Consider the following 17,219-nt stretch of genomic DNA (forward strand, 5'->3'; position numbering starts at 1 on the left):
TAGCCTTCATTCCTTCGTGGAGGTTGGTTTTGGAAGGGTGTGGGTCCTTGGCGAGGGAGAGGATGAGCTTTGTGTCGTCGGCGTAGGAGATGATGTTGAGGTCGTGATGGCGGGCCACTAGTGCGAGGGGGACCATGTAGACATTGAACATCGGCAGGCTAAGGGAATGAGCCCTGGGGGACGCCGCAGATGATGTCGGTGGCTTCGACTCGGAAGGGTGGGAGGCGGACGCTCTGGGTTCTGCCGGTGAGGAAGGATGTGGTCCAGTCAAGGGCCTTCTCTTGTGGTGACTCTGTTACAGGACAGGGCAGAGGAAGGGTCACTACCCACAGATACTGGCGCCGAGGAGGTACAGAGGCACTTTGTACCTAACACCGGTGCCAGGCATGACACTGGCACAGCAGTGTTGGCCTGAAGCGCATGTATGACCCCCATGTAAATGGGCGCTGTCAAAGATCCGCAGTTCGCCAAGCGAAGCAAGCGCTGCAGGAGTTGGTAGGCAGTTTCCATGCTCATATGACGTAACGGGCCAACACCTGCTCATTTGCTAAACATGATGCGAAGGCCTAGGTGATCCAGGGGTACCAAACTACACCATCCAGTCCTAAGACAGAGCATCTCTTTGAGCCTTGTTGGACCAGGGAAAGTCTCATAAGCTTTAACCTGCCCCTACTCTCGACAAGGAGCGCGCCTGGCTAAGGTCTCCGTTGAGCAGGAAGCACATGACACAGGTGGGTAGCATGGTGGTCAAGATAGAAGGCCATTCTTATATAAATTCAAACGAGTGTAGGTTTCGCGGAGACAGCCCACGCTCGAAGGGTCCAGCCTAGCACAAGGCCAGAACTATTCTTTCTCTGTGCCGATAGATTTTAGAGGCTAAAGTTCATGACACAGTAAACAAGACCAGTTTTGCAAACAGGTGCAAAGTCATGATAAACTCTTTACATTCCAGGGCAAACTTTATTGGATACTGTAAATTGCCCTAAATGTAACACAAAGAGTGCTTTGCGTCGTTTTGTATTACTTTGCATCAAGGGGGGGTCCCACAGGTGGCACACGCTACCACCCAATGTTTTTGATGCAAAGTCCTGCCTACTAAACATTTCAGGCAGAGCTTTGAACCAAAATTAACACCTCCTTGAGGCAGGCTTTAAGAAAAAGCAATTAATAGTATTTTGTACTGTAAGGGCGCCTTTCCAAAATAAACCTGTGCTGGACTTCACGCACACACCTTTGCACTATGGTGTACAGGTGTGTGTACGGGGCACTAGAGTGTCTAAAATGCGCCAGTGCTGGGGCAGAGTAGAAGCACATACCCTAGCAGCTAGGGTGCTCTGATGTTCTCTCCCCCTGGCTTAGCTTGACAACTTTGGTTGCTATGCTGTGTTGCACCACTTTTTAATATATCAGCCTCAAAGTTGCACCTGCATGTGTCCTACACCATCCTCGACAAAGCTATCCCGTTGAATAATAAAACCAAATGATGCATTGATATTGCTGATCACATTGTATTTGTAAGCTGGGGACAGTAGCCTAAACATTGCCGCGTGTATGTCTTCTCTCCACAGCTCAGATTGACAAAGATGTGTCTCCCACAGCGCACCGGAGCGTCTCAACGACCAGCGACTGGACCATGGTAACAAAGGCAGGTAAGTAAATGGTTAACACAGTCTTTTTGTTTGGTTGTATTTCCTTGATGCTCTGTTGATGTTGATTCTGTGAATCACCTCCCTCCCCCACAGTCAGGATGAGGGGCCCAAAACAGGCCCAAATATCAAATGTGGTGAGCCATGCTCGTAATGTGCAAATTGCAAAAGTTTGTCAAAACTTAGAAGCGCCTGGTGAATGAATGGTTAAATGGATCATGTCAAGTGGTGCATTTTAAAGCATGGTGGGTCGGTAACATCGATGAAAGCAAAAGGAAATCATATAGAAAAATAGCTTTTCAGGGGATATGTGGGTTTCTTTGCCCTAAATTAAGCTTTGAGAAAATTAGTGGTCGATGGTGCATTGGCAGGTAAAGTGTAATGGGCCTGTAACTATGGTAAACACTAAATAAAATGTACAGACTTCAACAGGTGTATTTGAGATCAAACTAGCCTTGGAACTTCATTGAAACTTGTTGTGACGTAATGCCCATTTTACTGGTGAGTAGAGGGTCTATCAGAAAGAATGGTTAGCAAATAAAGTGGCCACTACGGTAAATCATGCTGAGATCATAGCATTAGTCAAAGCATGTGGGATCTGTTTTTCCTCTGAATTGAATTGCTTAACACCTGAGTTGCTTATGCTAACTTAGGACAACTTTGTGTTTTCCTCCATCTTGGATCTCGCGATTACTTCACTGTTGTTGTTTTCGCTGTAATAAAGAATTGCAGGCTTTGCACTGAGAAGACTAAACTTTCCCAGGCACATCGAATGTGATGCAAATAATTAATGAAAACTAACTGTCTCAGACCCAATGTCATGCTATGGAATGTGTGATGTCACCCCAGTATACTCTGGCAACATCTAAATCTAATGTAGTAGAATTGTGAGAGAATATTCTAATGTATTCTGTAGTAAAATGTTTCTTCTTGCTTCTTCCCCGTTGGTGCGTACCGTCAGAACCATTTATTTATTATGTAGTTTATCTATGCAGTTCTATGGGCCCGATTTACAGAACTAACTTAAGACAAAATCCTAAATGTACTACTTTTGGTATTCACAGAAGGCATTTAGTAGTACTAAAGTTAGAATTTTGTCTTAAGTTTGACTTAAGACAAACTAAAGACAGACTTAAGACAGACTTAACACAGACTTAAGTTAGGATTTTGTCTTAAGTCTGTCTTTAGTTTGTCTTAACTCTGTCTTAAGTCTGTCTTTAGTCTGTTTTAAGTTTGTCTTAAGTCAAACTTAAGACAAAATCCTAACTTTACTACTACTAAGTGCCTTCTGTGAATACCAAAAGTAGTACTTTTAGGATTTTGTCTTAAGTTATTTCTGTGAATCGGTCCCTTTGTCTTTAGTCATATGAAAAAACATGCTTTTCCTTTCTTAGGAGTCCACCTTTTCTCTTTCTTAGAAGGCAAGACTATGCTGGATTTCCAGCAGAACTTTCCTGAGATCTTCCTATACTTTATGATATATTTGCTTTTACACTAATGGTTTCATGGCCCAGCTCATGAATTTCTGCACTGATCTTCTTTAAGCAAACTCAGTTTTCCCCTTTCTTAGAAGACACATCTATACTGAATTTCCAGTAGAAATTTTCTTTAATTGTTTTCTTGTATTTTTCCTGCTTTATCTGCATATATGCTCAATTGAAAGAGGGTTCAGCTTAAGCATTTCTGTTCTTATATTCTCTGAGTAAACATTAAAACTTTAATCCTTGCGTGCCATTCTTATTGAGAATGCTTACTGATACATTTTAACATATGAGATGTAATCAAGGAGAGATGGGTACATCGGTGAGCACCAAAGTCCAGAGAGACTACACCGCTCCGTGTATGAGCCGTTAGTGCGCATTAGGCAAGCGAATGAGACACAGGTTTATGCGCTGACAAGCGTGACCAGATTTATAGACAATATTAGAAAATAAGTTGCCTCCCCTAAACCTTTGAAGATTTAAGACATGTTGTAACAAATGTTGTATATGGGAATGTATCAAATAATAACTAAGGCTCGCAGTTGTCAATTTTAACAGATTTTTGCAGATAAATACAGACAGAAAAACATCTATTTTACTGTAAGTATTTTATTTTGTGGATAAATACAGAAAATTGATTTTCTTTTTGACGATACTCACTACTGTCAATTATGAGTATGAGGTCAATAGCTGTGCATATTGACAAGTAGGAAGTTAAAAATTGTTTTAAAAGATTTTTTAATCAAGCTTAAATAACTGCAGCAGTACAGCTGTTTAAGCTGTTCTACATATTGACATTGTTTCAAATGACTTTATTGTACTGTAAATGGCAAAATTCTATCGGACATTCCTACATGAGTAAACATTTGTCGGGTAAATCAATGTGGAAATATACCCATCACAGCTTAATTTCTTTAACTTATCACAAAATAAATGTGGGTAAATACAGATAAAATGAGAAAGAAGTAAATATGGATAAATACAGAAAGAAATGTGAAACAAATACTATAAAACCGGGAGCCTTAATAATAACCCAGCAAAGTAAATATTGTTTACACAATTTTTCCAAAAACTCAATGGTGGTGTTTCTAGTTTAAAAGATTGACCAATGAATAGTTTCAGGGTCGAGTCTATTGCAAGGGCCTGGGTGTCCTGGTGCTCGGACAAGCCTAAGTGAGGGATCCAGATTGTGAAGCTCAGAGATATGTCTTGAAGTGTGTGTGACATATAACAGAGTGCAGTTGGATAGAGATAATGAGGCAGATAATTCCAGCCTCTGGAGCTTAGAAAGGAGAAGATCCTGCCACCCATCCTAGCACAGATGACCATGAGAACGCAAATGAGGTGTGCAGAGGAAGATTGAAGGAGTCAGTCAGGCTAGTGGGCAGGACATAGCGATTGAATGTGGGGAGGCATTGTGATGAAAAGCACAAAAGCAGAACTAAACATCATCAAACATAATGGGTACCTTCAGATGGCAAGAGCTATGACAAAACCTGTTGCAACAGAATTCAGAACAATTTGAAGTGTTTGCAGGATCTATTTTTGAAATCTAAGAAAAAGGGAGTTGCAGTAGTCCAGTCTAGATTTTAAAGTTATCAGGAAAAAACTCTGGAAGTATAAGTGGAAAAATCTATCTTTCACTCTGTTTTTATTTACATTTAAGGGGACCAATAAAATCACATGTTTTACACTGTAAAAGACGTTTGGCCATACACCAGTGTTCCTCTTCCTTAGTCTTATCTTACTTAAATTAATACAAATGCGCAACTATCCTCGCAAGCGCAAGGACGGAGCCTTCTTCCTTGGCTTCCCATTAGCCTTGTGTACCTTTTCGGTCTGCACATCTGCAGTCAATATCTTGGGTACTCCCTTATCTCTTTCCTATGTCAATCGAACATCCTTAACACTCAAAGTCCAGGTTGACATGTCAACTCTCGATCCACCGCACCATGTAGAGCAGAGCTATCAGCCCTACGGCAACGAAGAAGTGTCTTTCTTTAGTCACATGTGTTTATAATCTCTCCACCGCCATTGACTCCCAAAGCCACCAGCACCACGTATGTCGTGTTGGGACTGATTTCAGTCTCCATGGACATAATATGGTGATTTAAAAATGACCAGTAAATTATTTTCCAGGTTCTGAAGTTGCCGTCTCCACACAGACTAGCTGGTGCAAGCCCAGAATGCTATTTGCTGGGTCCACTTTCATTATAATCCCTCATTATCTTTATTAGAAGCTAAGATTTCCATCCAATAGGCCTTCCGTAGAGGCAGTCTCACCATATATGGCATATAGGTGGGCTTAAGATTCACATTTTGCAGTGGCATAATTTCATTATGCAAGATTATGCAGAATTATATAAAAAGCGTAACCCAGCATTCATCACTATTTTCTTATTACCAAATGCACCATCGCTTCCGTAATGGATCCAAGGATGCATTTTCTTCTAAGAAAATAGCACTAAATACAACAGAACATGCACAGTAGCAGCCAGCAGACCCTCGTGCTCACTATGTTTGTTGTTCCTGTGCCCCTGCTGTAGGATTGTTTTTACAAAGTTGGTCATAAATTGCAAACAGGTGTAATCCTGTAATTTTTGCTAATTTTTCACCGAAAGAGTAATGCAAAATGACTCCAATTACTCCAGAGTAATTCAAATTCCACTCAGGCCCAATATGGAATGCAGTACCTTCTCCTGCACACCCTCTCCAGTATCTGTCGGACACCCGATGTTGTGCAGCGCATAAGGGGCTGAATACCATCCTATCAATAACTGGAAGAATCTTTTAAGCAACTTAAAAAAGAAGCAGGTAAGGAGATCTTGGATATGTGGCTGTTGAAGGTAAGCCAACACAAGGAGATGATGGACGGAGTGCTGAAACTTTTCAAACACTCACCACCAGTCACAGATCTGGGTTGAATCCATCATCATTCTTTAGCTCACTTCGCCACCTCAGTTCAGACCCAGCCATATGCAAATCAGTCTTGACCCTGTGCCTCATGGGAACAGTCCAGCCTGAACTTCCAAACCATGTCTTCCCTGCACCGGAAACAAGCATCCTGGAACAGGTTTCTGGGTAAAACCCTTCATCAGTCAGGCTAGCTTGAACCAGTGGCAACGTGAGCAAAGGACCGATGTCTGGGCATAGCCTGGCAACTTAGGGCGAACAAAGCAAACACAAGGAGATGATTGACGGCGGGCTGAAACTTTTCAGATACTCACCCCAGTCACAGATCTGGGTTGAATCCATCATCATTCTTTAGCTCACTTCGCCAACAGAGTTAAGACCCAGCCATATGTAAATCAGTCTTGACCCTGTCCCTCATGGGAACAGTCCAGCCCGAATTGCCAAGCCAGGACTTCCCTGAACCAGAATCAAGCATTCTGGGACCGGTTTCTGGGTAACACCCTTCATCAGCCAGGCTGATGAAGAAGGGATGAAAGATGTTGCAACCTGGAGGAACAACAGTTGCCTAAAGCTCAACGCAGAGAAAACAAAAGTCCTCATCCTGGGCTCCACCTCCTCCGCCTGGGACAACACCTGGTGGCCCCCCGCCCTCAGAAACCCACCCCTCCTATGGATCACGCACACAACCTCAGCATCATACTTGATTCTTCACCCACCATGAACCGCCAGATGAACGCCGTTTCCACCACCTGCTTCAACACTCTCCGCATAGTTCGCAAGACCTTCAAATGGAACCCTCCCGACTGCAGGAAGACCGTCACCCAAGCACTCATCAACAATAGACTTGGCTATGGAAATGCCCTCTATGCCGGAATCAACAAAAAACTCATCCACAAACTCCAGACCATCTAGAACGCCACAGCCAGACTCATTCTCGACATCCCATGACACGACCACATCACCTAAAACCTCGACGACCTTCACTGGCTCCCCGTCGAAAGAAGAATAACCTTCAAACTGCACACACACACCTACAAAGCCCTCCATAGCACCTGACCCCAATGCCTCAATGAACGAATCTCCTTCCACGCCCCTAAGAGAAACCTCTGCTCTGTCGACCTCACCCTAGCCACGGTCCCCTACATCCACATCGCCAGAACAGGAGGCAGACTATTCTCCTACCTCGCAGCCAAGACCTGGAACAAACTCCCCCTTGCATTGGACAAAGCCCAATACTGCACCAGTCTGAAAGGACCTCAAGACCTGGCTCTTCGAATGACCAATGGAGCTGTTTGCACCACTGTCCACCCCACACTCCCCCCCCCCCCCCAGCACCTTGAGACCCTCACGGGTGAGTAGTGCGCTCTAAAACCCTGATTGATTGATGTTTCTTGAAAATCTGCATACGCCTCTCATAAGAGGCATGCACTGACTCTTTCAGCTCCTGTCAAGTTCTCAAAACTTTATTTCTCAGAAACCTTCTTTGCACACTCAATCATATCCTCCCTTAAGCATTTCTCCTCTCTGTCTCACTTGTTCTCAAGGCACTGTATAAATGACCTCTTCACGTAGTTTGTCATTTTCTTTCTAGCTTTCTCTCTCTCCATACAATCCCATTAATTTAGATCCTCAAATTGGGTAGGTCTGGGCATCGAATTCATATCATACATAGTTTGTCCAAGGAAATCTAACTTTCTAGTATTAAAAGTACTTTTTAGTGGAAAATGTAAATCCTTGTCAATAGCAGTCAGATATATGTGTGAAACCCAATGTCCATCATCATTTCAAATGCAGACATTTTCTGACACTTTATAGCAGGTACAACAGAAACCTTATCTTTTTCAACACGTTTTCTAATATTTTCACTTAAACCAAACTCAAAATCACCTCAAAATAACAACAAACGAACTAGAAAACAACAACCAATCACAGCGCGGCTCAGTCAATGGTCAACCTATCACAGCACAGCTTCGACAGCAACCAACCAACCAGAGCACAGCTTTTTAGTGACTTCTCACCAACCCCATCATGGCTCCCTGGCTGACTAACCAATCACATTATGACTTCTCTGTAAACAGGAAAACAACTTCAAAACCTCTTTTAAAACTATAAACTAAATAAACCCCTGTCTGTTTACCTCAGATAGAAATGAAAATTCAGTAGATCAAGTAAGACAATTCAATCAAAACAACCAAACTTCAGAAAGAAGAATCCAACTCGAAACGAAGAACTAAAAACTGAAAGCCCATTTAAACCACAATTCATACTAGGTAGACTCTCACCCAGCGGCAATCCACCCAGTAGTGTGCTTGCTCGTGTGCACTCAACAGCAAGTTGCACCAATGCAAACTAAGCACATAATCCGAAAGGAAAACTCGTTAGATCAGTATCCACGTATGTGTGTATGCGACACCTTGCATGACACACCCCCTCATACAGACACATAAAACCAATATATCTTGGATTTCCACTAAGATGATAACTAATCCAAACCAACCCAAACAAAAGAACTTGAAATACATTGACGAACATGAATAATACATCAACATAACAGTAATCAATCCCCCAGTTAAACCTACAATCATCATCACAGATCCAAGCAACTCACAACAGAGGCAGAAGTCCATTCTACAAACACAGACATATACCCCCTTCACAAATGCGTACTACAGTCGCATATAAATTCTCCTTATTTATACTGACATTTCAAAACATTTAGAAATGCAGTCCAAATCACTCCTGGGGAGTCTTCAGCATTGGTAGAGTTCCAAAACTCTGAGGAACAATGTGCTGGGTATTGAGGATTGGGAAACCTTGGCAAATCTTTTGTGGAACTCCTACAAAAGAGTAGGAGCTCTTATGTAACCATCCTCTGCTATCATTTTATGGGAGCAGAACTCTGAACCTCAAAATTTACTGCACCCCAAAATTTTGATGACCCAAATTTACCTTAGATGTTTTGCTGCAACATCCTTTTTTTGTTTTTTTTTAAATTTAAAACTTTCTTATTAAAATATAAAAGTAGAATATACATTTGGCATTCTTATATACAGTACAAATGTGGTACGCTTCGCTTTTTTATGTGCTCCCTCCCAAAGAGAGAGGGGAAAGAAAAGAGAAAAGAAGGGGGGGGGGCTTAGTTGTGTGTCCTTGGTTGGGCTCTTGTCAGCTGTGTATCTAGGAGCTCCCACATCTCTTCTTTTGAGTTATGTTCCTTTGAGTATTTTCCCATTATGTTGTCTGCTCCTCTGAGAAAAATGACCCAAATTATCCACGTTTTAAAGTTGGTTTTGGCCGTGTTCTTCCAGTTTGTTAGGATTATTTTTAGGGCCGCTGTAACATCTTTGATCTTCCAATAAAGACCGTACTCCTCAACATCAAGCCAACATTAATGCAGCAGAGCTGCAAATAAATAACTGGTACCACTGAATAACTGAGATAAAGATCAGGGAAAAATCTCAATTCAAGCTGCACATAGAAATGCAAGAGATATGGCAGGAAGGCTCAAATGCAAAATATACAGTCGGAAATCAGAATTGTTCGAAGCCCCAATGAACATAAGAGTAACAGACAGTACCTCTAGCTATTTGTATAGTCTCAAAAACAATCGCCAACATTACGGCTCACCCCAGGATCATTGTGTTTTTATGCACAAATCCTGCTTTTCAAATTAGCCAAACCACAGTTTCAGCATGGTGTGATCTCATGTATCATTTCCCCTGACTATTGAGAGCATGTCTGTAATAACATTGCACGTTAGCACTCTGTCATTATCTACAAAGCATCGAGCAGCTTCAGCAACACATCGTCATAGGAAGTCAAACTCAATGCAGCATTTTTAAAAACAAGCAGGCGTGCACCAGTCAAAGAGGGCTGAGCCAGTGACAGTGCAGAGGAAGAGACCATGACTTGTTACAAATTGTTAACAAACACTAGGAAGTTTATTCACAATACATGCACATTGGACAAATGCACTTTGATACCAGCTTGTTTCTTGTTCCACGGAACCTGTGGGGAGAGAAGACATCACAGGGGAACGGGATGGGAGGGGACAGAGCAGGAGTGGAATGAGCAGCAGCAAACAGCATCCATATTAACTAATACGGAACATTTCTAAAAATGTGGCACAACTAATCTACATTAATTGAGACACTTCTGCATGTCAAGTCGAGTTTGTTTCAACTACAATCTCTAGCCGAGTAGCATGCGGATGTCGTCGGTAGCAGAATCCGGACTGGGAGGTGTCTAGGATGGAGTTCTCTTCGATGAAGGTGGTCAGCTGGATGTTTACGAGTCTCTCAGTGACTTTGGCCGCGAAGGGGGGGAGAGAGATGGTCTTGTTTGTGTTTAAAAAGGCTGCCACACAGCCCTGAGTTGCCAAAAGCAAGGATCTCAGTTTAGGAGGAATTCATGCTCAGAGTGTTGCAGCTCATCCAAGGCTCAGTGGCGGAGAAACACATCTTGGACGGAGTTTGAAGTGCAGTGCTCTTAGCAAGGCCCAAGATTAGCTGGGTGCCATCAGCATAGCAGAAACATCTGAATCCATGGGAACAAGTCAATTTGCCATGGACAGGAACATGAAGACTGACCAGGACAGGGCCCTCTGGAAATCAGACTGCTTTGAATTCAGTGAACATGGGACACAGTATGTTAAGCTGTGCTCTAGTACCTCATGTTACTGTGTAACACTGTTTTTTTATTTATGTTCTACTAGGCTCCTGTAACTGATGTAATTTTGTAACTCGCTAATCCTCATGTGAAGCGCTCTGATACCTCCGGGTCTAGCCAGCGCTATATAAAACTCTGCAAATAAATAGATAAATAACACCTTGAGAGCTGTAAGACAGAAACAGAATGACCCAACAGAGGGGACGCCACCCACCTCAATTCACCAAGATTAGTCAGTACTATCAAGTAAGAGACCCTGTAAAAGGACACAGAAAGATATAGCACAAGAGATTATTTGCAGTCATATTAGTGAGCTGTTGCTGTGTTGCAGTATTGAAACACACAGCAAGATCCCTGAATATTAGATGCAAACACATTTCGAATTTGAGCGAGTGTGCCTGTGCACCGCTTGTAACCTGGCTAAAGAGGGCATGAAAGAGCTGAAAGGATCATAAATTCAAAGCAGTTCCGAACAGGGGACTCAGAAATACCTTGAGATGTCCCTGGAGTGGTCAGAGCAAGGGAACATATGGAGCTCGTGTGGGATTAATTGAGGTGGTGGAGGCGAGCACTGTGCCACTGACTGAATAAGTAAGCATGCCATTGTTGTGTAATTTAATTAATCAATCACACGTGGCTAGACAGATGCGTGTGCTGAAAGCACCGGAGGCCCCACAGTCCGGGGTCTCCAGAAGCATTAATAGACTCCACTTTGCCATTAGTGCAACATGCATATTTTACATGGAACACTCAGCTGAGCCTGGTGCTCGGCCTGGTCTCCCTGGTGCTGTTCGTCACTGCCATCTTCAGTGACCACTGGTACCAGACAGCCACCAGCAGCCAGGGGGCCAGGGCGCTGCAGAGTCGCCCCTGGAGCAGCGTCAGCGGGTCATGGCGCTTTACCAACTGTGCGACGCACCACCCGGCCGCCTGGGCTTCCTCTCCCCGGGAGCTACTGGAGGACTGGCGGGCCATGCTGGGGCTGGGCGTGCTGGAGGCCCCGTACTGCAGCCGTCCCCTCTTCTCCACCTACGCATGGCTCTGTTGGAAGTGCTACCGCCTTGGCGCCTTGACGCCCTTCGGGCTAAGTAGCGCATTATAAGATAGATTTCATTCATACCGCACCGGCGTTGATCCGGACATCGACAACCTCATCGGCAAGGGTAAGGAGGGGCACCGCACTGATGCGCAGTCTAGAGGTGCAGCGTGCTCGAACACTAACCTGCCACCAGAATATGGCACAACGTGCATACTGGATACTGGGTCCTTCGATTTAACCCTGGACATGCCTACCCTCCAGTCCCGACCTATATTGCTTGGCACACCGCAGCCCCTTCCGGAACATACCCACCCCAGGCCCCCAGAGAACACGCTTCATCGGAGCGGCCTGTCCCGCCATGGACTCTCATGGACCTCTTTACTTTTTCTTTTGCCCTGGCCGCCATTTTGCTGATGTTCTCGGCCGTTTTTCATCCAGAATTAATTTAAAAGTACAGTAGCATTTTGTTTTATTTTCTTCTACCTTCAAAATAAATCATTAAAATTAATTTGGTTAATATAGCGCTGATGAAAATGACGGTGAAGCAGTAAGCCAATTTGTTGCCATTCTTGATGACATCACCACCTGATAGTGTTTTTCCCTTGTAATCACATGGTGGGACAAAGAGGTGGGCAGACACAACCGCCATATAGTAGATATGGAAGACGTATTAATACCTACCTCTGGCTCAGCCCTTGGATTTCGTAGGAAGCCTGGATTCCATATTCAAAGGTCATAGATTAGTAGTATGACCAACCCACTTCATTTTGGTGGTGGACAAAAAATATGTCAGAAGTTGTGGAAAGTTCCATCCAGGTCGTCAAGATGTTAGGGAGTGCATGCCCGATGTTAGAGGATTAACTCCTTCCCACCTCCATGCTTAATGTTCCCTCTTTCCACGACCCCGGGCAGTTGTTTACCCCATGGCGCTTGCAATGTGACCTGAAAGGGACAATCAGTCGGGAGCAGCGTGCCACTTACCAGAAAAGCGCTTCAACACCCATCATAGGTAACAGGTGCCATATGAATGCAAACCTTTCTTCCCCTTCTATCCCTCCGCTATCCTTCTCACTCCAAATAACTGACTAATATCCACCACTCAAATTACTTTCATATTTTGCCATACTAATTCACCACTAATCCTTTATGGGTTTCCGGAGTAGCCTGCTTCCCCATCAGGAGTAACAAGCTCTATATAAATAAAAACCTTTTTTCCTCTTCTATCCTTCTGCTATCCTTCCGAATCCAAATAACTGACTAACCTATCCACCACTTAAAATTTACTTGCATGTTTCACTATACTAATTTAATACTAATCCTCTATGGGTCCCGGAGTAGCGTGCTACTTGCCGAAAAAGCGCTTTGACGCCTCGTTTTAAAAAAAAATATATCACTTGCTGGATAACTTAATTCACGCTACTTTCTATCCTCGAAATTGAAATACTTTTTTTTATTTTTAAATTCACCCCCTATTGCCGCATTGCGCCGCATCTTACCTGCGGAATACCCTGCATCATTGGAAGCCGATATTCGGGCTCCCGGTGAACTCGCATCCACTCCCCTCGAGGCGCAGACTTCGGGCGCCATCTTGGATCAGGTGAAGGACAGCGCTCTAGTGGCTGGGCGATTTGGGCCCTGTCACTATAAAAGAGCCAGCGTAAACCTCCCTGAGCATTGTGTGCATGGACTCCTGAGGCGGAAGCCGGGAGTATAGAGATTTAAAAAAAATATATATCACTTGCTACATAACTTAATTCACGCTACTTTCTATCCTCGAAATTGAAATACTTGTGTTTTTTTTTTAATTCACCCCCTATTGCCGCATTGCGCCGCATCTTACCTGCGGAATACCCTGCATCATTGGAAGCCGATTTTCGGACTCCTGGTGAACTCGCATCCACTCCCCTCGAGGCGCAGACTTCGGGCGCCATCTTGGATCAGGTGAAGGACAGCGCTCTAGTGGCTGGGCGATTTGGGCCCTGTCACTATAAAATGAACGCCCTTCCCGAACGTGCAGCGGGCGCGCCGTTGGCGCGCCAGAGGCGCGCCAGAGGCAAGCCCGTCTGAGCCCGTCTGGGCCCGTCCGGGCCAGGCCGGGGACAGGGCCAGACACTATGCCCATTTCTTCTGAACATCGTATTGAATACTCGCGAGATGAACTCCTGCATCTGAGGACTAGAACCACCCCCTCTAAATTACTAACATCTCACCAGGGTGACCCACCTTCGAAAGACAATCGCCAGATGCCGAAGTATGTAAGCCTGGCCCTGCTTAATTGCAGATCTATACCCAAACACTGCATAGAAATCAATCTACTAATTCAAGATACTAACGTGGATATATTATTCCTCACGGAAACATGGCTGACCTCCAACTCTGAGGCAGACATTGTCAGTATGCTACCCCAGGGATTCCTGATACAGTTTTACAACAGAACCTAGGGAAAGGGAGGTGGGCTGGCCATAGTTTACAGGGACAAGTTCACCTGCAGAATACAAGAGGGAGGAATCTCGGACTGTGAAAGTGTTTATTTTAACATACAAATCACGCCAAATAAATCCTTATCCGGTATTCTTATATACCGCCCCCCTGGAAGCCTAGGACAATTCGTAGGCTCACTGCTAGAAACCACAATTACCTCCTGTGCCGCGACACCTAATTTTATTCTACTAGGGGACTTGAACCTTCATTTCGATGACTTCTCCGACGAAATAGCAAGCGATCTTAAATCGGAGCCTAATGCGTTTGACCTCCACCTAAAAAACTTTGAGGCTACGCACACAAAGGGACATCTTCTCGACCCGATTTTCTCAAACATTCCCCAGCTAGAAATATCTCCCTCTCTCCCCTTACCTTGGTCAGACCTCTTCCTTGTCCTGTTCGCATGGCAAACCAACACGGACTGCCCGCAGGCTCAGGTGCCTCGTACTCTGGAGAGGATTCAGAAAAGGGGGTGGTGATGAACAGAGTGTCTGAATTAAGCAGACCACTCTTACCCAGTCCAAAGATCAGGGCTTGATCCATCACCGTTATTTAGCTCACTGCACCATCCCAGCTCAGAACCTGGCTATATGCAAACCAGTCTGTCCCTGGCCCAGTGCATCAATTCAGAAACTCTGTCCATCACCACCCCTTGTTGTTAAATATTTTGTCCACCCTAAGCGTGGAAGGGTATACTCAGATGTGAGTCCCTTGCTCATTGCACCATCAGGATTCAAGCAAGCCGGGCCGACGACGGCTGAAATGCCAGAAACCGGTCCCCGGAAGCTTGTTTCCTTCCCAGTGTAAGAATTGGCTTGGTAGTTTGGTTTGCCCTGTTCCCATCTTGCACTGGGACAGGAACGTACTAATTTGCATATAGCCAGATTCTGAGCTGGGATGGTGCAGTGAGCTAAAAAACGGTGTTGGATCTAGCCCTGATCTCTTGACTGGGTGAGAGTATTCTGCTTAATTCAGAAACTCTGTCCATCACCACCCCTTGTTGTTAAATATTGTGTCCACCCTAAGCGTGGAAGGGTATACTCAGATGTGAGTCCCTTGCTCTTTGCACCATCAGGATTCAAGCAAGCCGGGCTGACGACGGCTGAAATGCCAGAAACAGGTCCCCGGAAGCTTGTTTTCTTCCCAGTGTAAGAATTGGCTTGGTAGTTTGGTTTGCCCTGTTCCCATCTTGCACTGGGACAGGAACAGACTAATTTGCATATAGCCAGGTTCTGAGCTGGGATGGTGCAGTGAGCTAAAAAACGGTGTTGGATCTAGCCCTGATCTCTTGACTGGGTGAGAGTATTCTGCTTAATTCAGATACTCTGTCCATCACCACCCCTTGTTGTTAAATATTTTGTCCACCCTAAGCGTGGAAGGGTATACTCAGATGTGAGTCCCTTGCTCATTGCACCATCAGGATTCAAGCAAGCCGGGCCGACGACGGCTGAAATGCCAGAAACCGGTCCCCGGAAGCTTGTTTCCTTCCCAGTGTAAGAATTGGCTTGGTGGTTTGGTAGGCCCTGTTCCCATCTTGCACTGGGACAGGAACAGACTAATTTACATATAGCCAGGTTCTGAGCTGGGATGGTGCAGTGAGCTAAAAAACGGTGTTGGATCTAGCCCTGATCTCTTGACTGGGTGAGAGTATTCTGCTTAATTCAGAAACTCTGTCCATCACCACCCCTTGTTGTTAAATATCGTACTCTGGAGAGAGCATGGTCCAAACTCTCCCTTGAGAGCTGGACCCTTGAACTAGAACACATTGCCCCTCCCGCTGATCCCGACCCACTGAAAGCTGACACTAATTTTACCAATTGGCTGACTAATACCCTTGACTCGGTAGCACCCAAGAAAAAAATGAAAAAGAAGAGCAAGGTTTTTAAATCACCATGGTACTCGCAAGAGCTTAGAGACTTAAGAAAAATCTGCAAAAACTTAGAACGTAAGTGGAGGAAAGATTGGGCCCCGCTCAACAAGGAGAAATATAAAGCAGCCATGAGGATTTACAAATCAGCTCGGAAAACAGCCCAAGCTTCCTTCTTCAAAGAGAAAATTAGAACGTCCTCCAAAAGATCTGCTCAAAATCCCAAACCCCCTGATGGTGCAGGATACGTCGGACACCAGATGCAACCAATTAGTGGCCTTCTTTGAGAGCAAAATAATAAACATCCTACAATCCCTACCGCTAAAGTCACATATCTCTGCCCCTGCGGATCTTACTGCCGCAATCACAGGCCCCACTCTGGATTCCTTTACCCACATATCCAAAGACGACTTTCAAACTGCTCTGTCCGCCATGAAGAGTGGATCCCCTAATGATCCGGCTCCCATGTATATTCTTCAGCATGTGGGACCTACCATTTCCCCTTTGGCTACAGACCTTATTAATGGTTAGTTTGATCAAGGGGTGGTTCCCCTTGGCTGGAAACAGGCAGTAGTAAAGGCGCTACTAAAGAAACCAGAACTTGACCCCCATGACTTCGCAAACCTCCGACCAATTTCTCTGTTGCCAGGGCTTAGCAAGATCGCAGAGAAAACTGCAAATCAACAACTCTCTGCTTTTTTAGAAACCAACATGCTGCTCCGCACCTCTCAAACCGGGTTCCGCCCTGGCCAGGGGACTGAGACGGCTCTCTTAACAGTGGTCGAGGAAGCAAGGTGCATCTTGGATTCGGGAGGATCCGCTTTGCGGATCCTCCTGGATCTAAGCGCAGCATTCAATATCGTGGACCATAAGATCTTAGTCCAGCGCCTTGCTAACTTAGGGGTAAGAGGCACCGCATTGCGGTGGCTTACATCCTTCTTGAAGAACAGAACCTTCCAGGTTTGGGAAGGGAACGCGCGCTCCAAGCCTTTCTCCCTCCAGTGTGGGGTACCGCAGAGCTCTTCATTGAGCCCTACTTTATTTAACATTTATATGGCCCCCCTGGAGGATATTGTCACTCCCTTTGGGATTAAAGTTGTTACATACGCTGACGACACCCAATT

The 17,219-nt window shown here is 44.8% G+C and overlaps 1 protein-coding gene across 1 annotated transcript in view; it reads left to right on the top strand.

Annotated features, from left to right (window-relative positions):
• The window catches only part of CD6 (CD6 molecule), a 187,389-nt gene that overhangs the window by 65,462 nt on the left and 104,708 nt on the right, over window positions 1–17,219 (top strand). The window contains exon 2 of the mRNA XM_086952646.1: window positions 1,569–1,649. Coding sequence (XP_086808772.1) covers window positions 1,569–1,649 — 81 coding nt within the window. The remainder of the gene's footprint in view (window positions 1–1,568; window positions 1,650–17,219) is intronic.

The sequence above is a fragment of the Lissotriton vulgaris genome, chromosome 1_2 (genome assembly GCF_964263255.1).
Source record: "Lissotriton vulgaris chromosome 1_2, aLisVul1.2, whole genome shotgun sequence".
Classification (NCBI taxonomy): Eukaryota; Metazoa; Chordata; class Amphibia; order Caudata; family Salamandridae; genus Lissotriton; species Lissotriton vulgaris.